The sequence below is a fragment of the Psammomys obesus genome, unplaced genomic scaffold (assembly GCF_907164565.1).
Source record: "Psammomys obesus unplaced genomic scaffold, mPsaObe1.curated_primary_1811, whole genome shotgun sequence".
NCBI lineage: Eukaryota > Metazoa > Chordata > Mammalia > Rodentia > Muridae > Psammomys > Psammomys obesus.
Window position 1 is genome coordinate 30,475,940 of NW_026593286.1, and position 25,647 is coordinate 30,501,586.

Consider the following 25,647-nt stretch of genomic DNA (forward strand, 5'->3'; position numbering starts at 1 on the left):
GGGAATCAAACCTGAGTCCTTTGGAAGAGCAGCCGGTGCTTTTTGACTGCTGTGTCATCTCCAGTTGCCTCACTACTAACTATTCTATAAAAGAAAAGATTCTTTTACTACTTTCTTGTAGTGTGAAGGGTTTTCAAGTTTTCCCCTTTACTTATATCCTTAATCCTCCTAAACGTTTGTGCCAGAAGGTCATTGTATCAAAGGTCTTTCTCTGAGATAATTAGTTCATGGGTTGGAGGTAGTTCCTGCCTACAACTTTAAAACTTTCAGCAACATTTTAGTTTTCTGTAGCCATCAAGACTGTGTCCTAGAGCTAAGGCATGCAGGCCCCCTTTTAATCCTAGCACTCGGGAGGCAGAAGCAGCAGGATCTGTGAGTTCGAGGCCAGTCTGGTTTACATAGCGGAGTTCTAGAACAGCCAGTGCCTCTTAGCGAGAACCTACCTCAAACAAACAAACGAAACCCAATATAAAGAGAGGTGTCTTGAAGGCTCGTCTTTTCGTTGTGGTTTTTAATCAAGGTCATGAGTGTGGCGGCAGCGAGCAAGAAGAGGTAATAGAAACGTTATAGCGGTAACTCAATATATTTAGGGAGGGTTGGTGGGGCTGGGAGGAGACAAAAGAACAGTCTTGGTTCAGCCCTCAGCAGCGCGCAAGGTGTCCAAGAGGGAGGAGTCCAGCCTGTCAATTTGGCTCCAAACCTACAGCCTGCAGGCAAAGCGCTAGCTTCCCCTGGGGCTAAGATAGCGGGCCCGGTCCTCCCTCCGGCTGAACCCCTGCAGTCGTCCTCTTGCTCCAAGCAAACAAGTTTCCAGCCCGGACGACCCCCGGCCTTCCCCGAGGCGTTTTCCCGCCTCCTTTTCCCGTCTTCCCAAACTCGCCTCTGCGCGGAGCGGAAGTGACGCGAGGCGTAGCGGAAGTCCCTGCAGCCGCGGTGTTGTGCTGTGGGGAAGAGACGGATTTGTAAACCTCAGAGTGAGGTTCTGCCTGCCGGAGGCCGCTGTGGTGCGGAGATCGCCGGGTGAAGCCACCGTCACCATGTCTGACCAGGTACCCGGCCAGGGCCTCGGAGCTCGGGGCCGTCGGCCGCCGGCGGGGACCGGGGCCGGAGGCGCGGGGGAGGGGATGCGGCTAGGGGGAGGGGGCCGCCGGTGAGGAGGGGTCCGCGAGGGATGCCGAGCGCCTGGCCGCGGCCAGCCGAGCCGCCCGGCGCCGCCGGGCTCCGGGGTCCGCCCGCCCCCCGCGGCCCTCTCCGCGCCCGCCCCCCGCCGCGCTGCCCGGCGCCGCGGCTCTCCCGATGGCTCCCGGGTTTCTCACGGGTCCGCCGGGGGCCCGGGCTCGCTCTCCGGTCCCTGAGAGCCGCCTAAGCGAAAACGACCGTTTCCCTCCCGAGGGCTGGATGGCAGGAGCAGGGCCCTAGGCCCAGTTATGTAACGGGAGGGAATCCCTGACGGGGAGGCTAGGTGGCCCTGAAAAGCGGTTTCGACCCGGCTTTGGGTTCTTGGTCCCGGAGATTGGGGGGGGGGGCGGCGGGGGAGCCTTGTCCGAGGTCACTGGGAACCCACAGGACGCTGCTTTCCGTTGTGTTTGTCTGGAGGGCCAGCCCGCCTCTGCTCACTTCTGAGTCTCTTTTTCCGTCCGGGGGTGCGGAGCGGTCGGCTCTTTTTCTCGGTACTTTCCATTTCTTACTCGGGATTGGTCCATCAACTCTCCAGTTGTAGGAGCTCTCAGAATAACCCTGAAAACAACAGACTGGTGAAGAGTACCACCACCACGCCATTTCATCTGGGCATTAACCTGCAGATGGTTGGTACTTTCTTTTCTTTTTTTTTAAAAGCACATTTTTATTGTTCTTTGACAGCCAGTTTCATACATATAAACGACGTATCTTGAGCACCAAACCCCGGCGTCCAGGCGTCCCTGGACTAATATTTTTTAGGAGAAAGGAAAAACTTTATTCGTGTTGTACAATTGCAGAATATTTGCAGAAAGCTGCCAATTCATAGTAAAATGTTGTGTCTCGTTTTTTGACTTTTACTTCTTTAGTTATAATTTTTCAATAAACTTTTTTCATTCAACTCCACAACGTACTTGACCTTTAATTTTTATGTATTTTTCTCTCCCCCCTTCCCCAAAAGGTTTCTCTGTGTATCCTTAACTGTCCTGAAACTCAGGTTGTGGACCAGGCTGGCCTCGGACTCAAAAAGATCCGCCTGCCTCTGCCTCCCAAGCGCTGGGAGTAAAAGCGTGTGCCACCACCTCCTGCCTTATTTTTTGGTTTTTCAAGACAGGGTTTCTCTCTGTAGCCTACCAATACTGTAGGTTAGTCGTGGGGTGGATTTACCTATTAATAATCTGGATTAATTCCTATTTTGGGATAGAAACAACTTTATGAATGTCTCCCAGACAGTTGTGTACTTGGTTACCAGGGAGGAATGATCAGCTGGAAATGCTTAGTTTCATCAGCCTTTGAAAGGAACGAACTATATAAAAAGCATGTTAGCCTGATGAAAGGGCACCATAGAGAAAGAGTTACAAATTAAGTTTTAGGATTGTTTTTGCTCCAGTTTGAACTCACATCATTTAAGAAGGATATGAAGAAAGAAAGAAAAAAAGGACCTTAGAACACAGGTTGTTTTGTTTTTTTGGTGTTTCGAGACAGAGTTTTTCTGTGGCAGGTGGTTTTTCGGGGGATCTGTGAAGCTCCACTATGCTGTTGGACTCACCCCACTGGGATGACTGGGCTTGGACCTAGGGCCTCCCAAGTGGGTTTGCCAGGAAAGCACTATGCCACTAAATCCTCATAGCTCCTTTTACTTAGTAACACCATTTTGCCCAGGTTGGTCCTGAACTTAACTGTGTAACACAAGATGTCTTTGAACTTGGACGGCTCCTCCCTCAGCCTTGCAGAGGAGCTGGGTTTACAGAGTTATGCTGCCACACCTAGTTGGTGTGTGATTTATTTATTTTTTCATTCTTCCATGGATGGTCAATGAAGTGTTTTGAAACATGACAGAAAAAAAATGGAAGCAAATCTTTTTATTTTCTTTCTTTATTTTTGAGGCAGAGTGCTAACTATGTAGCTCTAGCTGTCCTGGAACTCCTGAGTGCTGGGATTAAAGATGTGCACGACCACACCTGGCAAATCAAGTCTTTTTAATTGAGCTATACATTAAAACAATTTGCAACAGTATGAAATAGTGTTACTCTTAGGAATTTTGTTTTTAAAAAAGTAATAAAAATGTCTGCTATCATTTTAGGGGTTGTTTACTTTTTAGTTTTCTAAGACAAGGGTTTCTCTGTGTAACCGTAGTTTTCCTGGAATTTTCTAAATAGACCAGGCTGGCCTCAGAGAACCTCCGCCTGCCTCTGCCTCCCAAGTATACACCACCATTGCTCTGATGATAGGATTTTAAATAATTGAGAGTGTGGTACTAGATTTAGGAACTGCATTAGGCCAATTGACTACATGATTATAAGTTCTCATAACAAGTTTTGTATTAAGTGTTAAAGATTTAGAGATGAAGGTTAAGTGAATCTTTGCTTCTAAGAGGCTAATAAGTGAGAGCAGGAATCTCCAAATACTGCTGTGTAATAGCAAAGCATGAGCCTATTCTGTCTTCAGAAGGCTCCTAAGAGGATATTTCCTCAGATTGGGGGTGTAGGCTAGTGCTTGTGTTGAATACAAAGATGCCTTGCTTGGGTTCTAAGTCCAGTACCTGTGCACATTTTATTTTCTGAGGCGTCTCTTAGAAGCTTTTTATCTTGTGCTTAAAATAATGAAGTTAAATAATAATTTCAGTTTTTCTCTTTGTTTTGAGATGATCTCACTGTGTATCTAAGCTGGTAGTGATCCTGCTCTTTTCACCTTCCTAAATCCTGGGATTACAGGTGTATGCAGCTGTGTCCTGCTGCATATTCAGTTTAAAATAAGTGGACTTTTTCTTTTGTTTGTTTGTTTTGTTTTTGTTTTTTTGAGACAAGGTTTCTCTGTGGTTCCTGGCTGTCCTGGAACTAAGCTTGTAGACCAGGCTGGCACAGAATGCCAGGATTAAAGCTGTCTCATGAGTGCTAGGATTAAAGTTGTGTGCCGCTATTGCCTGGCTAAAAATGTGGACTTTTATTGTCTAAATAGATAGCAATCTAATGTTTAGATCTTGAGAAATCACTGACATTAAGTGTTTTGTGAGCATTTCTACAGTTTTTTTTTTTTAATTTTTTATTTTTTGAGAAAGTCCTATAGGTCTCATCATTGGTACACAGTTCCCCAAAAGATGAGGAGCATCCTATAACCATTAGTAGAAATGTTTAGCCTAGTTCACATTTCATCAAAACTAGAAGGATGATATCAAAAGAGTAAGAGGAATTTGAATGGATATTTTCCCTTCTGTTTGTTTTTGTTTTTGTTTCTTCGAGGCAGGGTTTCTTTGTATAACCTTGGCTGTCCTGAAACTTTGTAGACCAGACTGGCCTCTGAACTCAGGCTTGTCTGCCTCTGCTGCTACTACCACCCAGCTCCCTTCTTCCTTTCTTATAGTCTAGTTAAAACTGTTCTCCTTTTTATACTAACTCACCAAAAGCAACTTGTGCCTTTAGTGTCAGTCAGATCCCTAAGGTCAGCCCAAATTCATGGCAGGACATCTGTATCTCGTTTCTTCTTTCCTTCTTTTTTTTTTTTTTTTTTTTTTGAGACAGGGTCTCTGGAGCCCTGTCTTATTCTGGAACCTCCCTATTATTTAGACCAGGATGGCCTCTAACTCCTGGTATTAAAGGTATACACCACCACACTCTGCAAGTAAAACATTTTTCCAGTAATTGTGATATTCCTATAGTAGTGATGTTAATTCTGTTATAACACATATAATATTCCTTACATAGGTATCTTTTTTTTGTTTTGTTTATTTATTTGTTTATTTATTTTTTGTTTTTCGAGACAGGGTTTCTCTGTGTAGCTCTGGCTGTCCTGGAGTTCTTTGTAGATCGGCTGGCCTCAAACTCACAGAGATCTGCCTATTTTTGCCTCCTGAGTGCTGGGATTAAAACCATGCACCGCCACAGCCCGGTTTTTTCTTCCTTTTTTTGAGACAGGGTTTCTGTGTGTAGCCCTGGCTGTCCTGGACTCGCTTTGTAGACCAGGCTGGCCTCACAGGTGTGGGTTCCCACAGCCAGCTTCAGATTCATTTCATTTTATCTGTATGAGGGCTCTGCATGTATGTATATTCACCATGTGTGTACCTGGTGCTCTGGAGGTCACGATAGCATCAGATCTCCTGTAACTGAAGTTAAGGGTGATTGTGAGCTGACGTGGGGATGCTGGGAACTGAACCTGGGTTGTCCACTGGAAGAGCAGCCTGTGCTGTTAACCATTGAGCCATCTCTCTAGCCATATATTGGGATTGTTGTTGATAATTGTCTGTTAAAATATCTTCAGCATTCTCTTCTGGAATTCCCTGAAATTGTGAATATTTTCATAGATAATTGTGATATTTGATTTTTAACAGACTTGTAGGCAAGTTCACACAGATTCTGTTACTGAGCACCTTATTTTTATAGTTCAAAATTTGGATATCCCTGAAATGTGTCTTTAAAGATATGGTGTGGCCCCTCCCCCTCTTCCTCCTCCTGAATGTTTGCATTTAGTTGCCTTTTTGGAGTTAATGAGGATCTGAAGGAAAAGACAGGAAGGAAGGAGGAAGGGTGGGGTTATGTTCTCTTGCTGTATCTAGGGCCAGTTATTTAAAGGTTTTCTGAAACTTACAGAACACATCTGTGTAACCTGGACCCAGCTCAGGAGACTGTACTGATTTAAAAATTTTTTTTGAGACAGACCAGGGTAGCTTTGAACTCAAAGTGATCCTCCTGCCTCTGCCACTACACCCTGCATACATGCTTACTGCACAGTGTTTTTAAAATATGTAAATTAGCTGAGTGTGTTGTCAAATGCCTATAATCTCAGTGAAACCCTGTATCAATCTCCAGAAGAGGGAGGGGAAAAAACACAGATTAACCTTTTTATTATATTGATTTTTTGTGTGTGTGTTTTTGTTTACTCATGGTAATGAGTTCACTTGGACCTTAGAGGACAACTTTGGGGAGTTGGTTCTCTATTTCCACTATGTTGTTCTCAGGAATCGATCTCAGAATGTCAGGCTTGGCAGCAAGTGCTTTTATTCACTGATCCATCTACCTAGCTCAAGCTCACACACAGTAGTGCTTTTTTTTTTTTTTTTTTTAGCTTTATTTCTATTTATATGTTCTATGAGTATATGCCATGTGTGTTTGGGTACTCAGGGAGGCCAGACGAGAGCATCAGAGTCCCTGGAGCTGGAGTTACAATTAGTTGTGAGAGAATTAAGCTCTGGTACTTGGTGTCATAAGCCCAGGCTCTCTCAATTACTAAGCTATTTCTCTAGCTTCCTATATACATTGAATGCCATTGTTCTATTGCATTCCGGGCTCTCCTGACTGCAGAGTATTTATACAGAGATGTCTGCCTTTTGAAGTATATCAAAGTAGTTATGTAGGCCTTTTTCTCTTGAGAAAGGTTTTTTCTTTCTTTTTTGTTTCTGTTTTTCAAAATAGGGTTTCTCTGTGTAACAGTCCTGTAACATTGGCCCTCCTGGAACTCGCTCTGTAGACCAGGCTGGCCTGGAACTCAAAAAGATCTGTTTTCCTCTGCCTCCCGAGCACTGGGATTAAAGGCATGTGCTACCATTGCCTGGCTTGAGACAAGTTCTTACATTACAGTCCTTACTGGCCTCAGACCTGTGGCAGTCTGCCTCCCTCAGTACCCTGAGTGTTGATTACACTGTGAGGACCCATCCTTACAGAACTTGATTTGAACCGAGGCCAAATAATAGTTGTTTATAGTACTTTTTAGTTGGAATTGCTGTTGGATTGAATACTAGATGATAGATCTTAGGTTGAACAAGTGTGCTGCTAGTTTTCCCTCATGAAACAAGTGTAGATGTAGCTTGTATATGTGTACTAGGTAGGAGAAAACAGAAAGAAAAGGTTATATTATTTCATGCCTCAGGGCCATTTAAAAATGAGGACATAATGCTTCTATTTTATTTTGTTTTCTTTGAGACAGGGTTTTCTGGCTGTCCTGGACGTCACTTTGTAGACAAGGCTAGTCTGGAACTTGCAGAAATCGCCTGCCTTTGCCTCCCAGAGTGCTGGGATTACAGGTGTGTGCCACCGTGCCCAGCTTTCATTGCTGGCCTTAAACTCAGAGAGATCTGCCTGCCTTTACCTCCCAAGTGCCGGGACCAAAGGTGTACACTGCCATACATGGTGAAATAACGTTTTATTTTTATTTTTATTTTTATTTTCTGAGCAAATGTAAGTTTTCTTGTGAGGAAGGGAAAGTAGATACTGTATAAGTGATTAATAGTGTCTGTCATTTTTCCAAATTAGTTTGATTATACTTTTAAATACAAACAAAATAATTTGTTCCATGTTTTATTCATCTTACAGTCCCTAGACCTAACCAAAACAGTATTTTTATTCAATTAGCAGCAGATTTTCAACTGCAATTTTTAGTTCTTGACAAGCTGTGTGTTAAGTGTATTTTGTATTAAGCCACAGTTCTGGGTTGTAATATAATGTAATGAACTATCTTGAGTATTTTAACTTAACCTTTCAAGTGAGTTATAGCTGATCAGTTCTAGTCCCAATCTTTAATCCTGTTTCATTCTGTTTGATCCATTGTCCACCAAACCATCTTGTCCAGACAGTTTTTACATTTTAATAATAGTTTGAAGAATTAGAATTGTTTATTTTGTTGGACCTTCCTTAGGAAACAAAGTGGGATAAATTGATGTCTATACATTTTTTTAAAGTTTAAGTACTATTTAGTAAAATTTTTTATTATGGAAATTTTAAATGTGTTTATAGCTCATTTATAGTTCATGGCTTGTCTTATTTTTCAAATCTGAAGCATCCTTCACCATTCCATGTTAATTTTGAAGCCAATCTCAGGCATTCACATGTAAATAGGGCTATAATTTTTTTTTTTTTGAAATTACATCATTTGCCCCTTCCCTTTTCCCCCTCCAAACTGTCCCTTTTGCTCTTTTATGTTCATGGCCTCTTTTTCTTTGTTACATGTGAGTGTGTATTCCCGAGTACATAACTACAACTTGCAGTCTGTGTGGTGTTACTTGTACTTGTGTTTTAAGACGGGGCACTTGGTACCGGCCAGCCAGGTAGTGTGCTCTTTACTGGGAAGGGTGTATTCCTTTCTTGGCATGCGTTAGTAGTTCTCTTGAGCTCCCCTCCCCCACCTACATTAGCCTTTCTGCTGCTGTCACCCTTGTTCTCGTCTTGTTCAAGCAGCCATATTGATAAGACTTCATGGGTGTGTGGCTTCAGACATTTGAGACATAATACACAAGAGGGCTTTTTTTTTCTTTTAATATACCCACAGTACTGTGTTATCCTACTTCCTTTCTCTTACTCTTTTCTCCAAACTTTTTTTTTTGTGAAGGCCAGCATCTCATTGTGTAGTCCCAGCTAGCCTGAAAATGCCTAGTAGAAAGGTCTGGCTTCAAATCACAGAGATCTGCCTGAATCCTGGGAATTAAAGGCTTATGCCACCAGGCCCAGCTTGTTATCCTACTTTTCAAAAGGAAGATAATAATATTTTCAAGAATTAAATAAATAGGTACTAGAGAGATGGCTTAGCGGTTAAGAGTATTGGCTGCTCTTCAGAGGACCATGGTTTGATTCCCAGCACCCATGTGATGGCTCACAACCACCTGTAACTCTAGTTTCCAGGGATCCAGTGTCCTCTTCTGTCCTCTCTGGGCAGTGTATGCATGTGGTACATAGACATACATGCAGGCAAAGCACCTGTACGCATAAAATAAATAATATATTTTTAAAAAAGTTAGGCACAGTGGCACACACCTGTAATTCTAGCACTTGGCGGGGGCAGAGGCAGGCGGGTCTCTGTGTTTAAGGCCAGCTGGGTCTACGAAGTGAGTCCAGGACAACCTGGCTACACAGAGAAACTCTAGAAAAACAAAAACAAAACAAAGAAAGAACTGGGTATACCCCTTTAATTTCAGCACTCAGGAAGCAGAGGCAGGAGGATCTCGGAGTTCAAGGCCAGCCTGGTCTAGTCTATATATTGAGTGACAGCCAGGAGTACATAAAGAGACCCTGTTTCAAAAGCCAAAAAGCAAACAAAAAATTCAGGAAAAGAAAAAAAAAAGTATTTCCCTAGCATCCTCTTCTTTCAGGAAGAATTAACAATCCTTGTGTAGCTGAAAGGAGCAGTGACAGTTAAATGAGATGCTCGGTCCGTGTGGCTGAATTGTCTGTGCACTGACTGCCAGAGTACATCTTTGTGACGATCTTTTGACTTGAAATAGTATAATACTTGTTAATTTTGTACACTTATAAATGCAAACTGTTGTGTTTTCTTAGAGTTTAGTTCACTTTCCAGAACCAGCCATCTGTTTCCATGTTGTTCCTTGGAGAGTTGATAATGCTTAGTTCATATTAAATTCCTTTACCTTTCCAGTAAAATTGTCATGACTTTCTTCTGCTCTGTTGGCTGTATACTCTTGCCAGCCAAGTCAGCCAGCTCTCTGGAACTGTCCTTTCTTTGATGACTTACTGTCCCAGACTTAGATGAATGCTTTCACTGTTTTGTAACTAGTGTGCTGTACTATTCTGTATTGGCTGCCTTTTTTTTTTTTTTTAAGCTAGAGAACAGAGACACTGATTACTAGAGACTGATTCTGTTTTTTATTTTTGTCTATGATTTTTTTTTTCTAGACTGTCAGAAAATATAAGTCTTGGGGCATAGTGGTGCACACCTTTAAATTCTAGTACTCAGGAGGCACATTTAAGTAGATCTCTGAGTCCGAGGCCAGCCTGATCCACAGAGTGGGTGCCAGGAGAGCTAGAGATACATAGTGAGAAGTGAGACCCTGCATTGAAAAAGACTTGAAAGAAAGACAGACAGGCAGACAGACCGAGTCCATGAGAAGGTGCATGGCTCCATGAAAGCTGTTACACAAGTGGTGAAGATGTCCATTCCTATAGTGGTTCAGTGATGGTAGAGCATGAGATAGGCTTCAGAGCCAACTAAAATGTCACAGTGGTGAATGACTAAATAGGACACTTAAAGAGTAGCCAAGGGCTGGAGAGATGGCTCAGAGGTTAAGAGCACTGGCTGCTCTTCCAGAGGTCCTGAGTGCAATTCCCAGCAACCACATGGTGGCTCACAACCATCTGTAGTTAGACCTGGTGCCCTCTTCTGGCCTGTAGGCACACATGCAGGCAGAACACCGTACACATAATAAATAAATCTTTAAAAGAAAGAAGGAAAGAGTAGCCAAGCTGGCTGTGGTGGCACATGCCTGTAATCTTAGCAGATCTCTGTGAATTCAAGTCCAGTCTGGTCTACAAGGGGAGTCTGGGACAGCCAAGGCTACACAGAGAAACCCTGTCTCGAAAAACAAAAAACCAAGAAAAACAAAAAGCAAACAGACGGAAGGAAGGAAGGGTGGCCAAAGAGATTCTCAGTGTTTGTTGTTGTCAGATGCGCTGTGTGGTCGCTGTTGTAGTTGGGAATCCGGGGGAGAGTTAGTTTTTGTTGTTTGCTTGATTGCTGCTGTGATTGCTGGCTTTAGTGCTGGGAGTTGAACTCAGAACTTTTGCACACCAAACATGTATTTCGCTCCTGAGCTATGTTCATAGCCCAGTAGTTTGTCTCAGTTTTAGTTTTCAGAGAAAGGAATTAGAAATAATGCCTCCAGTTATAGATACTTACTTGCCCAAGGGATGTCAACTATTGAGGCCCTTGGGTTAAAGTCTGTGAACCCTGAAATTGTCAAGTTGGTGAGGATGATTTTGATTTCATATCTGTCCTGTTTTGCTTTTGGTTGCTATTATAAACACTGATCAAGCCAAGCAGTGGTGGCGCACACCGTTAATCCCAGCATTTGGGAGACAGAGGTAGGCAGATCTCTGAATTCCAGTCCAGCCTGGTCTACAGAGTGAGTTTCAGGGTAGCCAAGGCTACGCTATCTCAAAAAACCAAAACCAGACAAACAAAAATGGAAACCAAAACTTTCATATATTTTCCAAGTCACAGTTCATCATTGAGAGAAGCCAGGGCAACTCAAGTTAGGAACCTAAAAGCAGGAACTGTGAAGCAGAAGTCTTGGAGGAATGGAATGCTGCCTGCTTACTCTCTTACCCACCACTACTTGCCTAAGGGTGGTACTGTTCACAGTGGATTGGGACCTCTAAATCAAAAAAAGTATGCCTTCCATCCTTGCTCACAGGCCATTTTGATGGAGGCAATTGTCCCTCTTCCAGGGCTCTGTAATGTGTCAAGTTGACAAAAACTAACCAACACACAGTATCTAAGAAGTAGTCACCCAGGAGGCCAGGAAGAAAAGCAGAGGCTGAAGGCCATCATTTAAGGAAGCAACTGAGATGAGAAATCGATTGAATATTGGAAGCCAGAGATGGAAAAATATGAGAGTCCTTTGGTTTTAGCAGTGAGGAGTCCAACTGGAACTCCATGGTGAGGGGCAGGCTTGAGTGGAATGATGATGCATATGCCAGTTTACAGCTGGTAGAGAGTAAAAGTGCCCATAGCAAATACTGACTTGTAAAAATCTTGACAATAATGGAAAAATAAAGACAGCAGTAGAGAAATCAGGTCAAGGAGGCCAATATTTTCAGTGTAGGATATGTATGATTTACAAGTAGGCGCATTAAAGGAAGATAGTGGTTGGGAGAGTACGGTGGCTCTAAGAAGGCATTTCAGTATTAGACTTTAGTTTATCTGTGGGGCAGATATCTTTGAGTTGATTTTGGGGAAGGTTTTACCTTTATTTCAGGTAAAGGAAACTGGGGCCATAAAGGGCTGAAGATGGAAGGTTGATGGACATGTTTGGGGGTGTGGTGTCAAATGTGAATGGCCCCCACAGGCTCATATATTTAAATATTTGGTCCCCAGTTGGTGACTGAGAAGGATTTGAAGGAGTTGTGTCACTGGGATGGATTTGCAGTTTCAAAAATCCAGTCGTTCCCAGTGCGTACACTCTTGTCTCTTGTGGTTTGAGATGTTGTTCTTGCCACTTTACCTTCGTTCCACCATCATGGACTCTAACCTTATTGAGTTGTAAACTCAGTTAAATGCTTTCTTTTATTATCAGTTGCCTAGGTTGTAGTGTGTTCTTACAGCAATGGAAATATATGAGACATTAGCAAAAGGTGAGGAATTTTTTGGGGTTTGGAATGGAATGGTAAGAGAAAAGGAATGGTAAGAGAAAAATAAAAACGAGTTTAGTAATGTATATATTGAAATGTTATGGAGTTTGTTTTTAGACCTTAAGGTATTGGAAGCCATTTACTATGCTTTTTGAGCATTATAGGATCCAAGAAAGCTATGTTTAGAGGAGAGTTCTGAAGTTCTGTAGATGATTGAGTAGAGGAGGGGGGATTTTTTATTTCTAAGTGTCTTCTGTAGCTACCCTAACCAGGAAACACTGGAGCTCATTTGTATGGTGATACATTGCTGCTAGGGAAAGGGGGATATCTTCTTTTGTGCTAGCTTAAGCACAACTTCTCACCCCTTTCCTTCCCTTAAAGGGGAGGAAGGTTTGGTTGCTTTTTATTGCCCTTCATTACAGGAATAAGCAACTCTTTACTATGACTATAAATTCATAGAAATGTGGCAAGACTGTTAAGCGAGTCTTCTGGTTTTCAGGTGAGAGCTGTCTGGCTAAAGAAGGTTAATTTAGTCCGCGGCCACAGTACTCAGAAGCATTGACAGCACTGCAGAATGAAAACGGGCATGCCGTTTCATATTGTCTCCTTTGTCACCTCAGCATTTTCTTAGACTCCGGACTGAATTTTGGAGTTAAAGTTTCTTGGAGTTCTTTGTGTGATTACTCACTTGTTCCCCCTCCCCACACCTAATAACATAAAGAAATGGGTTCCATTTGTTGTTTTCATACATACAGATCTTTTTGTTTGTCCTCTCCCCAGACCTACCTCTGTCTCCCTTGACCCCTGATCTTTTTCCTCCTCGATATTGTCTCCTTTCTGCTTTCATAATACAGATACTTTGTCATCCTCTCGTTATTCCTTCATGTTAGATCTCTTTCTTTCACACTCTCCATAGTCCCCTTTATTTAATATGACTTTCAGTCAGATTCTACATTTGAGAGAAAACATAACCCATTGATTGATTGATTGATTGATTGATTGGTTGGTTGGCTTGTTTCGTTGTTGTTTTATTTAATTTTTTAACTAATTTTTAAAAATTTTATGTGCATTGGTGTTTGGCCTGCAAATATGTCTGTGTGAGAGGGTGTCAGATCTTGGAGTTAAAGACAGTTGTGAGCTGCCATGTGGGTGCTGGGAATTGAACCCAGATCCTCTGGAAGAGCAATCAGTGTTTTTAACCACTGAGCCATCTCTCCAGTCCCGTTGTATTTAATTTTTAGAATGTTTTGTTTAGTTTTTTGTTTTTTGTTTTTTGTAGAGTCTAGATAGTGATCGCCTCCTTTAGAGGCAAAGATTAAAGATTTCTCCCAATCTGTAGGTTCTTTTCACTCTATTGATTTTTTTTTTTTTTTCTGTGCAGAAACTTAATTTTCTGCAATACTATTTTCAGTTCTTGGGATTATTTCCTGTGCTGTTGGAATTGTGTTATGTTCATTTTTAAATGTCAAAGAATTTAGTAATTTTAACTCTTGTGGCATGTGCTGTATACATAGTTTCTCCGCTTTACTTGTAAAATTCAGTGTGTTTTGTTGTTGTTGTTTTAAACAGACAGGGCTTCTTTGTGTAATGGTCGTGGCTTGTAGACCAGCCTGGCCTCAAACAGAGATGCTGCTTCCGCTTCCCAGTGCTGGGATTAATGGTGTGCACTGCCACATCCCGCTCAGTGTGCTAATTTCTTTTTCCTTCCAAATCATGGGTTCTCTGTGTAGCCTTAGCTTGCCTTGTAGACCATGCTGGCCTCACGGAGATCTGCCTGCTTCTGCCTCTCCAGACTGCTGGGAGACGCGCCCAGCTCAGTGTGCTAATTCTTAGTGAATGTGGATTTAAGTTCTTTTTGAGATAACATTTTCCTTGGAACTCTATGTAGATCAGGCTAGCTGCAAAATCATAGGAATTCATTACCTAGCAGGGTAAATGGCTTCCAATACCTTAAGGTTTTTTGAATTAATATGAATAACAATAATATTTAAATATTTAAATGTGGTAGTTGAACTAAAGTTGTGTGTGCAGCTACTTTACCCACTGTTGGTGGCATTTTCCAGGACACTGTTTAACTAAGAATGACTAACTGAGATGCTTTGTGCTGAGATTGTTCTTGCCTACTTTAGTCTGTTAATTTCAGTTGCTTTGCAATACTCCTTTATTTGAAATGAGTTTGTAAATCTTCCAATGAGTCTTCTTTTTCTTTTCATTTTTTTTTCAAAGTAAGGTTTTTGTGTGTAGCCTTGGCTGTCCTGGACTCGCTTTGTAGACCAGGTTGGCCTAAACAGAGATCCACCTGCTTGCCTCTCTGAGCTCTGGGATTAAAGGCATGCACCACACCGTCTGAAATTAAGTTTCTTGTTCTTTACTGAATGGGGAGTTTGAAGAATAATTGAGTGGTGGAGAATAAGTGCTCTTTGTATTCTTAGGCACAGAGTCTGTTATCTGGGGAAACGTAATGGGTACTTACAAGTGACTAATACAGCATTTAGGAATTTTTAATCTGGAAATTTCTTTCAGGAGGCAAAACCTTCAACTGAGGACTTAGGGGATAAGAAGGAAGGAGAATACATTAAACTCAAAGTTATTGGACAGGTGAGTTTTATTATTTTTCTTTGACATTCCTCTGGTGTGTGAACACATAGGAAAGGTATTAGGTAAGACAAGTTATTTAAAAATTGCATTTTAACTTATTGTACATGTATCTGTTGGGGGTAAAAAAGGTGCTTGTTGGTTTTTGAGACAGGGTCTCACTATGTGGCCCTTAACCTGTTCTTGCCTTACTGTGTAGACCAGGCTGGCTTTACACTATAGAGACGTACCTGCTTTTTCCTTCAAGTGCTGGAATTAAGAAAATGTGCCAGCATAGCTGGCATGTTGTTGTTATTATTTTAATGTCAGAATTAGTGAAATGCACTCTTACCATCAAAGTATGAGAGTTCTCCTCTATGTTCTTCCAGCTGTGAGATTACTGCCTCCACTGTGACAATTTTGCTTATGCATTTCCTTGATCGTTGAGGAAGTAATTTGTGTTGGAGGGTCTGCTTACTGTATATGTATGTGTGTTCTAGCAGTCGTAGTGGTTGTGGGGACTAAACCTAGGGTGTGGCACATGGCCAGAACCATATCCCCAGCCTTTCCTTTACTCTTTTTATTATTACCTGAGCGTGGTGTGTGTGCATGCAGTGCACATGCTCAGTTGTTGCGTTTGCTTGTGCTCACATTGTAGAAGTCAGAGAAGGCTATATTAGGTGTCTGTTCTGTTACTCTTCACCTTATCTCCTGAGACAGGGGTTCTCATTGCTTCTGGAGCTGGTTGGTAGCCAGCAAGTTTCAGGGCTCCTCCTCTTTCTTTCCCATAGTAGTAGAGTTTGGTCTGGTCTTTATTCTTTTTTATTGTTCCTACTGGGATCTGAACTTGGATGGATACTTGTGTGTCCTGCCTTACCCACTGAACCTTTCTTTTTCTTCCACCCTTCACTGTTTTTAAATATTTTTATTTTAAATTTAAATTTTTGTATGTAGAGGTGTTTGGCTGCATGTGTGTCTACACCACCTGCATACCTGGTATCTATGGAACTGGAGTTATAGATGTTTGTGAGCTGCCATGTGGGTGCTGGGAAAGCAAACCCAGGTGCTCTGAAAGAAAAGCCAGTGCTGTTTTGTTTGTTTTTCTTTTTTGAGACAGGTGCTTTATGCTGATTGTTCTTGCCTACTTCAGTCTGTTAATTTCAGTTGCTTTGCAATACTCCTTTATTTGAAATGAGTTTGTAAATCTTCCAATGAGTCTCTTTTTTCTTTTTCTTTTTGAAAAGTCAGGTTTCTCTCTGTAGCCCTGACTGGACTTCTTTGTACACCAGCTGGCCTTGAACTCACAGAGATCCACCTGCCTCTGCCTCCCAGAGTGCTGGGATTAAAGGCACACACCACCTGGCCCCACTGAGAAACCAGTGCTCTTAACCACTGAGCTATCTCTCCAGCTGCTGACACCACCACCACCACCATCATCACCAACACCAACATTTTGTGACAAGGTTTCAGTCTGTAGCTCTAACTGGCATGGAACTCATTTAGTAGACCAAGCTGGCCTTGACCTCACAGAAGTCTGCCTGCTACTGTTTGATTCTTGAGTGCTGATATTAAAGGCAAGTGCTGTTACATCCAGCAGATTTTTTTGTTTTTAAAGAAGATTTTAAATTGTGTATGTCTCTGTATCTGCATTTGAGTGCAGGTGCACATAGAAGCCAGAGTTGGAATTAGAGGTATTTGTGAGGTGCCAGACGTAGTGTGTAGAACCAGTCTCAGGCCCTTCGAATTATATATGCTTTTAATTACTGAGTTATTTCTATACCCCACCCATATTTATGTTGGTTCTTACTTCCTTAGTTAGACCTCTCTGGAACTCTGGAAACAATCTGAAAGGCAGTCAAAGGTGTGCTAGGTAGTAAACCTTTACTAGATACATGATTAGCAAATACTTCCTCTTAGCTTTGGTTTATATTTTCACTTTTTTGCATGCCTGTAGCACTCAGAGGCAGAGACAAGCCGATCTCTGAGTTTGAGTCCATCTTGGACTACAGAGTGAATTCTAGGACAGCTGTCTCTACAGAGACACTCTCTTCAAAAACAAACAAAACAGGCATGGTGGTACATGCCTTTAATCTCAGCATTCAAGGATTCAGAGGCAGGCTGATCTCTGTGAGGTGGAGGCTAGGCTGGGCTACAGAGTGAGTTCCAGTACAGCCAAGGCTTCACAGAGAAACCCTGTCTTGAAAAATCAAAAAAAAAAAAAAAGAAAAAAGAAAGTCAAAACAAAAGAAAACAAAAACAACAACAGCAACAAAAAAGAAACTTGTTTAATCCATAGTTGCAAAGATTTACACCTGTGATTTTTTTTCTAAGTGTTTTATAGTTTAGCTCTTAGATTTACATCTTTTATTATTGAGTTATTTTTATATGAGTGTTTCCCTAGGCTGTTAATTAAAAAGACCATCTTTGCTGAGCCTGATGTTTCTGGCCTATAATTCCAGCTACTTGAGGTTAGTAAATGAGAAGGGTCTCAGCTTCAAGGTCTACCTAGGATGAAATCTGAACATGGATGCCTAAAGAAAACCTGAGCAAGGACATTCTAACATGAAAACCACCAAGACATTCTAACATGGAAGGGGTAGCTCTGATGGGGCCTCAACATTATACAAAGAACTGTGGGGAGCTAAGGAATTCCAAGAGGGGAGAAATAGTTTTCTCCAGAGAAGAACCCCCAAACGGACTATACAGTACCAGTGCTCAGTCCTGAAATCATATAGATACGAGTAATATAAAACAATCTGAAATCAGAGACACAAGGAACTGTAAGAATGAGCAGATTCTATTTATATACCTAGGATTATATGTGTGTGCATGTGTTTAACAACAGTGAAAGAAAAATGAGAGGCCATAAATTTGAGAGTAAGGGGAGATGTGCAGGAGGGCTTGGATGGAGGAAAGGGCAGTACTCCACTGAGTGACACCCTTGGCCCCAAACCTTCAGTTTGACTTACTGAAGATTTTATTTATGTGGCTTATACCAGCTTCAGTGGGTCACTTCATGGTAGAAAAAAGTTTTCTATGTCACTTTACAGTTTGTATTTTTCTCCTAGGTTTGACCACCTTCAGGGACACTGTAGTTGGTATGAATGGAAGAGTATGTTTTGTTTTGATTGCTTGTGAGGGTTTGTAACAGTTCATTTTTATTTTTACAGTATTCATTTTGATGGGTATGCTGTAATGAAGGAATGCATTCTCTGACATATAAATTTATATTAATTTTGATACCTAAAACATCTTTACTAATTTTTTATAATGGGTTGCTAAAAAGTAACTTGGAATTTGATTAGATTGTTTTAGTGAAACTAGTTAGGAATGCTAAAAAGAATATTTTAGTGGAAACTATAATTGACAAAGAATAATTAAATAATTAGGCTCAAGTAACTAGTGTAGACAAAGAAGGAATAATGTTTCCCTTTATCTCCTTAGGATAGCAGTGAGATACATTTCAAAGTGAAAATGACAACACATCTCAAGAAACTCAAAGAATCATACTGTCAAAGACAGGTTTGTATATTGGGACATCAAATACAGTGCTTTGGCAAAAGAAATTCTATTTTCAGCATTAGGAACTTAAGGAAAACACCCTAATTTATCAGTTAATACACCATTCTTTTCTTCTTGTGATCCATTTTAAAGTTTGAAAATAGAAATAACTGAAATTTAACTCAGTTTTAATGACTACTGAAATGAAATTTTTTTCTCTGGATGGTTCCCATCTGCATGTGATAATAAAGGCAGGCCTTTTTGGTGATTACTGTAAATTTTCCCTGTGCTCAGTTTTAGGCCATCTATCCAATTTACATCTATAGTTAATATATTTTCTTGGCTGGAAACATGGTGGCTCAGCACTTAAAGAGCACTGACTGTTCTTTCAAAGGACTTGGGTTCAATTCCCAGCATGTCCTTGGTTCACAACCCTATGCAACTCCAGTCCTAGAGGATCTGATGCCTTCCTGTGAGCACTGCACAGTGGTGCACAGACGTACAGGGGGGCAGAACATCCACGCGTAACAGACAGACAAACAGAAATGTACTTTCCAATACCTTCTTCTGATAAGTACTTAAAGTGTTTTCTCCTCTATACAAATGTAGATTTCTGCTAATTATGTATCATTTTCAAATGCATTTCAAGATAATTCCAAGGAATTAACTCCTTTAAAAAAAATCTGTATAAAATCTGCCAGTTGAGTGCTGGAATTAAAGGTGTGTGTCACTGCACTTGGTATATTTTAATTTCTTTGTAATTTTTTTCAGGGGCAGTGTTTAAACACCCACAGATAAAAGTATTTAAGTTAGTTTTTTTTTAATTAAATTTTATTTATGTTTGTGTGGTGATGTTTTGCCTACATGTATATCTGTGCATTATATGTATGCAGTAACCTTAGATGTCAGAGGAGGGCGTTGGATTCCCCCAGGACTGGAGTTATAGAGAGCTGCCATGTGGGTGCTGGGAACTGAACCTGTGTCTTAGAAGAGTAACCCATGCACTTAACCACTGAACTATTTCTAGGCCTTAAATAGGTGATTTGTGATTTGCACTTTCCAGTAAAGTTATTTTGTTTTAAAAAGTCATCTGTGGGGGCTGAAGAGATGGCTTAAGGGTTAAGAGCACTGTCTGCTCTTCCAAAGGACCTGGGTTCAATTCCCAGCACCCACATGGCAGCCCACAACTCTCTGTAACGCCAATTCCAAGGGATCTGACACCTTCTGACATAAAATAAAAGTTAAATAAATTGTTTAAAAAAAAAAAAAAGTCATCTCCCCTTTAACTGTCATGTTGAAATGGTTTTAAAAAAAATAAACCTCTTTTGTGGCATTGGATTTAGCCTGTCGTATATATTATCTACACACATTTGGTAGCTACTGTGCCTTAGCTAGTTCTTTGGCACGACCAGAAGGTTCTTTGGATTTAATGTTTAAAACCAGTTTTGCTTATACTTTAGAAGCTAGTAAGGGCATATATCTAGGTCCTCATTTTCTCTATGCTAGTTCAAAGGGGGAAATGAATATAGCAGTGGCTGAGAGGATAGGCTTAGCAGTCATTCTTAGCTGAAAAACTTTTAAAAATTTTTTGAAGATTTATTTATTTATGTATATGAATGCTCTATGTGCATGTATACCTGCATGACAGAAGAGGGCATCAGATTCTAGTGTAGATAGTTGTGAGCCACCAAATGGTTGTGGTAATTGAACTCAGGACCTCTGGAAGAGCAGACAGCGCTCTGAACCACTGAGCTATCTCTAGCCCTTCTGAGCTAAAATTCTTAACTTCTCTACAGGCCTTACAAAATGAAGATGAGGGTTCTTGGGTGTTTGCAAAGAACATTGTGACTGTGTTGTTAGGAAGGCGTTCCTAACAAATCATTAGTGCTCTTTAGATGATAATTATGATTGAATCAGCAATCTAATTTTATGGTCTATATAGCCTTTCATGTTTCATGCTGTTTCTTCTTCCTTCCTTTCTCTTTCTTTTCTTTTTTGTTATTATTGAGACATTGTTTCTCTGTATTGCTCTGGCTGTCCTAGAATTCACTCTGTAGACCGCCTCTGGAGTGCTGGGATTGAAGGTACACACCACTGCCTGGTACATAGCCTAAGATTTTCACACACACTTTCTTTTTCCTTTTTTTTTTTTTTTTTTTAGGGAGTTCCAATGAATTCACTCAGGTTTCTCTTTGAAGGTCAGAGAATTGCTGATAATCATACTCCAAAAGAAGTAAGTATGGCTTTTTCTTTCTTTCTTTTTTTTTTTTTTTTCCTGATTCAAAAGTTTGAAATAAAATATGTTGGGATTGTAGCTCACTGGTAGAGCATGTGCATATGCATGTGTTCCAGAGTTTGATCCCTAGCACCAAAATAAAAAGGGAAAAAACAGTTTTTAAAATTTATATTTATTATACATATTCGAATGCACACAGGATTCCATGAAGGTCATGATGCATATGTTCGAGTCATCTCACTCCACCCTGGGCATCCTGGGGGTGGCTTCAGTGCATATTTCAACAATCTGGGGACAAAAAAGGTTTTCCTTGGGGCTCAAAGGTTTTGAGTACTTCTTGCTCTTGCAGAGGACCTGGCTTCAGTTTTCAGCACCCACATGATGGATGGTTGATAACTAGATATAACCCCAGTTCTAAGGGATCTGATGCGCTCTTCTTACTTCCTTGGGCACCACGTACAAACATGATCCATATACATATGCATGCAGGCCAACAATCATATACATACAAAGAGAACAATTTTATTTTTTGTTTGTAAGACAAGGTTTTTCTGTGTAGTTGTAGTCCTGTCTTGATAGAACTCATTCTGTAAACGAAGCTGGTCTTGAATTCAGAGATTTTGCCTGCCTCTCGAGTGCTGGGATTTAAAGGTGCTAGCCAGTGCTACTCTTTTTTTTTTTTTTTTCTTTTTTTGAAATGGTCTCTTTCTAGGTATCCTGGAACTCACTGTGTAGAATAGGCTTGCCTTGAACTCACAGAGATCTGCCTGCCTTTGCCTCCCTCATATCCCCCTACCTTCCATTAAGAATAATATTAATTTTGCTGTCTCAGTTAAATGATAATTGCCATATTCATTTACTGTAAAGTTACTGTATTAGGGTTCTCTAGAGGAACAAAACTGATAAGAAAAATGTGTGTGTGTTGTGTGTAAAGATTTATTCGAGTGGTTTACAGGCTGTGGTCCAGCAATTTCAACAATGTCTGTCTACCAATGGAAGGTCCAAGAAATCTAGTAGTTATTCAGTCCATGAGGCTGGATGTCTTGGCTGGTTTGAATACCTTAAAGAAGTGGCTCTAATGCCAGTTAAGGAATGAACTTTCCATAGAGAGTGGGCAAGTAGAGCAGAAGCTTCCTTCTTCCGTGTCTTCCATTTTAAAGATCGATCTTCCCATCTACAGAGAATCCAGAGTCAGCTAAACTGGGTGTAGCTGTGCAGAAGCAGGCAGATCTCTGTGAGTTGGAGGTCAGGCTAGGTAGTTCTACGACAGTTGGGATAACATAGAGAAACTCTGTCTCCTGAGAAACGAAAACAAGCTGGTATGGTGTTGCATGCCTGTAATCCCAGAGCGCGGGGAGTCAGAGGCAGGCGAATCTCTGTGAGTTCAAGGCCAGCCTCATCTACAAATCAATTCCAGGCTAGCCAAGGCTACACAGAAAATCCTCATCTCAAAAAACCAAAACCAAAGAAAGAAAGAAAAGACTTTGTCAAGTTGACTACCAAGAATAGCTATCACAGTTACCTTTTCTTGAAAATGTGTGGCTGTCCTTTAGATACTGGCCATTTTGAGTCCCTTCAACTTGGTACCTGTATTCTTGACTTTCTCCCGCATTTAAAACTGCATTTGGGGGCTGGAGAGATGGCTTAGTGGTTAAGAGCACTGTATGGTCTTCCAAAGGACCCAGGTTCAATTCTCAGCACCCACATGGCAGCTCACCACTGTCTGTAACTTCAGAGATATGACATCTTTACACTAATGCACACAAAATAAAAAGTAAATAAATAATTTTTTTTTAAAAAGGAAAAGATTGTTAAAGAAAAAAAAGGGCTGGAGAGATAGCTCAATGGTTAAGATCATGCCTGCTCTTCCAAAGGACCTGGGTTCAGTTCCCAGCACCCACATGGCAGCTCACAACTGTCTGTAACACCATTTCCAAGGGATCAGACACATTCATACTAATGCACATAAAATTAAATAAATTATTTAAAAAATAAAAATGCATTATCTATTTTCAAGGCAGGGCTTCTCTGTGTAGCCTTGGCTGTTGTGGACTCACTCTGTAGACCATGCTGGCCTTGAACTCATAGTGATCTGCCTGCCTTTGCCTCCGCCTCCCCAGTGCTGGGATTACAGGCATGTGCTACCGTGCCTGGCTTAAAAAGTTTTTATTTTGAAATATTTTCATCTTGCAGAGAAGTTACAAGTACAGAATTTTAAAAAGGCTGTGTATTATTTACATAAATTTACCTAATATCTTTGTCTAATCTCTCCTTTTGTGTGTCAGGTACCTGTGTTCCCCTTGGCTCTTCCCAGATTGTTTGGGAGTAAGCACTGTACCATGACTACATGTTTTATATTTTATTCCCCCCCTTTTTCCTTCCCTTCATTTTATAGAAATGTAATTATTAAACAGCATATAACTAGATAAATCTCTGGGTGGGTGGATCATTGTTAAACAGAAATTAGGAAGCCAGGCGGTGGTGGCAGCTGTGGTGCACACGTTTAATTACAGAATTCAGGAGGCAGAAGGCAGGCCAGTCTCTGTAAGTTTGAGGCCTGGTCTGCAGAGGGAGTTCTAGAAAAGGGCTACATAGAGAAACTCTATCCCAGAATAAACAAAATAAAACACAACAAAAAACTCAGACTCGGGCTTGAGAGATGGCCCAGTGGTTAAGAGCACTGCCTGCTCTTCCAAAGGACCCGGGTTCAATTCCCAGCACCCACATGGCAGCTCACAACTGTCTGTAACCCCAATTCTAAGGGATTGACACCCTCACACCAATGCACATAAAATGAAATAAAATAAAGTATTTTTTTAAAAAAAAACTCAGACTCTATTACTCCTAGCTTTTTTTTCCCCAAATGTTCTTTAGATGAAAAATATTCTTTTTTTCCCCCTTCCAGTTTTTGTTTTGTTTAGACAAGGTCTCTCTCCATAGCTCTGGCACTCATTATATAGACTAGGGTGGTCTTAAACTCACAGATATATCTGCCTGCCTCTGCCTTCTGAGTGCCGGGATTAGTGTCACGTACTAGCATCCCTGGCTTCTTTAGTGTTTTGAGTCTCATAGAGCCCAGGCTGACTTGGAACTAACTGAAGCTGGCCTTGAACTCCTTATTCCTCTTACTTCCACCTCCCAGGGGCTAGCATCTCAGAACAAGATTTTCAGTCTTGGAGGCTTGTTAATTACAGGTGACATATGTATCTTCTTGTACTGTAAAATAGTAGCCATATAATTGCAGCCAATATAAAAATGAAGCTTTTATAGTCTAGCATTAACATATTTTTTTCTTTCTTCCAGCTGGGAATGGAGGAAGAAGATGTGATTGAAGTTTATCAGGAACAAACAGGGGGTCACTCGACGGTTTAGATAATTCTTTTTATTTTTTCTCCTTTTCCCTCAATCCTTTTTTATTTTTAAAAATAGTTCTTTTGTAATGTGGTGTTCAAAATGAAAATTGAATACTGGCACTCCATCTTCTTAGAACATCTGGTAATCTGAATTCTAGTGTTCAATATTCATTATTGGTTGTTTTTGTTGTACTGATTTTTGGTGATCAGACCTCAGCTCCCTTAATATTGCGCTTCTTCTTTTAAAAAATGTCATGTGTGCACAGAGAGGCCACCCTTTTCAGGACTGTGCATTTTTAGGTTTGTAATAAAGAAGATCGACTAGTGCGGGCTTTCCTATGACCTTCCAGTTGGCCCTGAAGTTCCAGCATGTGGTTGCTTCACTCCTCGACTAGGATTTCAGTGGGACATGGAAGTTTTTCAGAGAACTGAACTGTGGAAAAATGACCTTTCCTCAGCTTGAAGCTACTTTTAAAATCTGAGGGTCAGGACCAAAAGAAGAACATCACGTTTGTAGTCAAGATGACAAATACAGTGAGAGTAACAACCAACTCCAAAGGTGGCTTCACTGGAGAGAAAGAAAGTGTCTTGAGTACAACAGTCTTGTCAGAAGACCCCAGGAGAGTTCTAATCTTCGTCAGCAGTTAATAAAGTTACTTATGCAGAAGTGTACGCAACAGACACTGCTCCTTTTGATTTTGTTTGTACTTTTTGGCCTGGGACATGGGTTTTCAAGGGACATCGTCTGTACCAGCTTCATTAAAATAAACAATATTTGTAAAAACCGTACTAAAGCTTCTTTTATTTTAGCCATGTAAGGAGGAAAATAAAAATGCCCCAGATAGGATTTTCTTGGCACAACTATATTTCTTTAGTAATGTACAGTAATGACCTTAATGACATTGGAGCAGTGGAAGCTACTGGCTTGCTTTCTGAATCAGGCATTTAGGTACGGTCACAATGCCTTTTTTCGGACATCACTGTCATGTCATTAGACTGTGCTATTCGTGGATTGTGCACATACGATACCACAACTGGTTTTATTTTTTCCTTTTAGAGTACTTTTTAAACCTTAATGAATCACAGAATTGTACGTGTGTGTGTGTGTGTGTACATACACGCATATGTGCACATCCATTTTCATGCTGTCCTAAATATAGTACCATCTGACTACTTTAGCAAATAAAACCTTTCTCAGGTAGTTGCTCAGAAAGCAGATGGCCTTGAGGAGCTCTAGCATTTGACCTTACCTTTAAAATTTGTATTGTACAATTTAGAGCTTTTAGACTGTCACCTGGCATTTACAATTATATTCCTTAAATACTGACTGTTAATTAAATTAAGTTGTAGAAAATCTTTTGAGCTGCATCATTTGTCAAGATCAAATAACAGATCTGGTTGGTTGCTTGAGCTATCCAGAATTCATGAATATGGCTAAGGATCTTAATTTTATTTGTAACTCTAAACTAAGGTTCTCAGCATTTAGTGGTGGAGATTAGTTGTAGAAATGTTTTTTTGGGGTGGGGGGGTCAGGTCTTCTAAAATAATCACACTCTACTGTTGGCCTAAAAATATGTTCAGCTGATATGGTAGTGCCGTTAAAATAGACACTTGGAAGCAAAACTGTAATATATATTGTATTTGAAAAGGACCCCAAGTAGTGTTTAGTAGCCATTCTATCTGGTGTGTGAGTGCAGCATCTGAAATTTGCAGAAGGGAGAAAATAAAATGAGCAGTGGCA

General features: G+C 40.8%; 1 protein-coding gene across 2 annotated transcripts; it reads left to right on the plus strand.

Moving 5' to 3' along the window:
- Positions 1-908: 908 nt before the first annotated feature.
- On the plus strand, positions 909-24,753 carry Sumo1 (small ubiquitin like modifier 1). Of its 2 annotated transcripts, XM_055616652.1 has the most exons (6): positions 909-1,049; positions 1,715-1,805; positions 14,766-14,840; positions 18,261-18,338; positions 20,479-20,550; positions 23,857-24,753. In XM_055616652.1, exons 2-6 carry the CDS (start codon positions 1,803-1,805, stop codon positions 23,923-23,925), a joined length of 297 nt encoding a protein of 98 aa, XP_055472627.1. In that variant the 5' UTR covers positions 909-1,049; positions 1,715-1,802; the 3' UTR covers positions 23,926-24,753. The 2 variants fall into 2 exon arrangements, with proteins under 2 accessions (XP_055472627.1, XP_055472626.1); XM_055616651.1 differs by lacking the exon at positions 1,715-1,805.
- The last annotated feature ends 894 nt before the right edge of the window (positions 24,754-25,647 follow it).

What these genes read in the sequence shown, in the direction of transcription:
- Sumo1 (XM_055616651.1), top strand. An exon ending in AATCATACTGTCAAAGACAG is followed by an intron (nt 18,339 to 20,478) that starts GTTTGTATATTG and finishes TTTTTTTTTTAG; the next exon opens with GGAGTTCCAATGAATTCACT. An exon ending in ATAATCATACTCCAAAAGAA is followed by an intron (nt 20,551 to 23,856) that starts GTAAGTATGGCT and finishes TCTTTCTTCCAG; the next exon opens with CTGGGAATGGAGGAAGAAGA.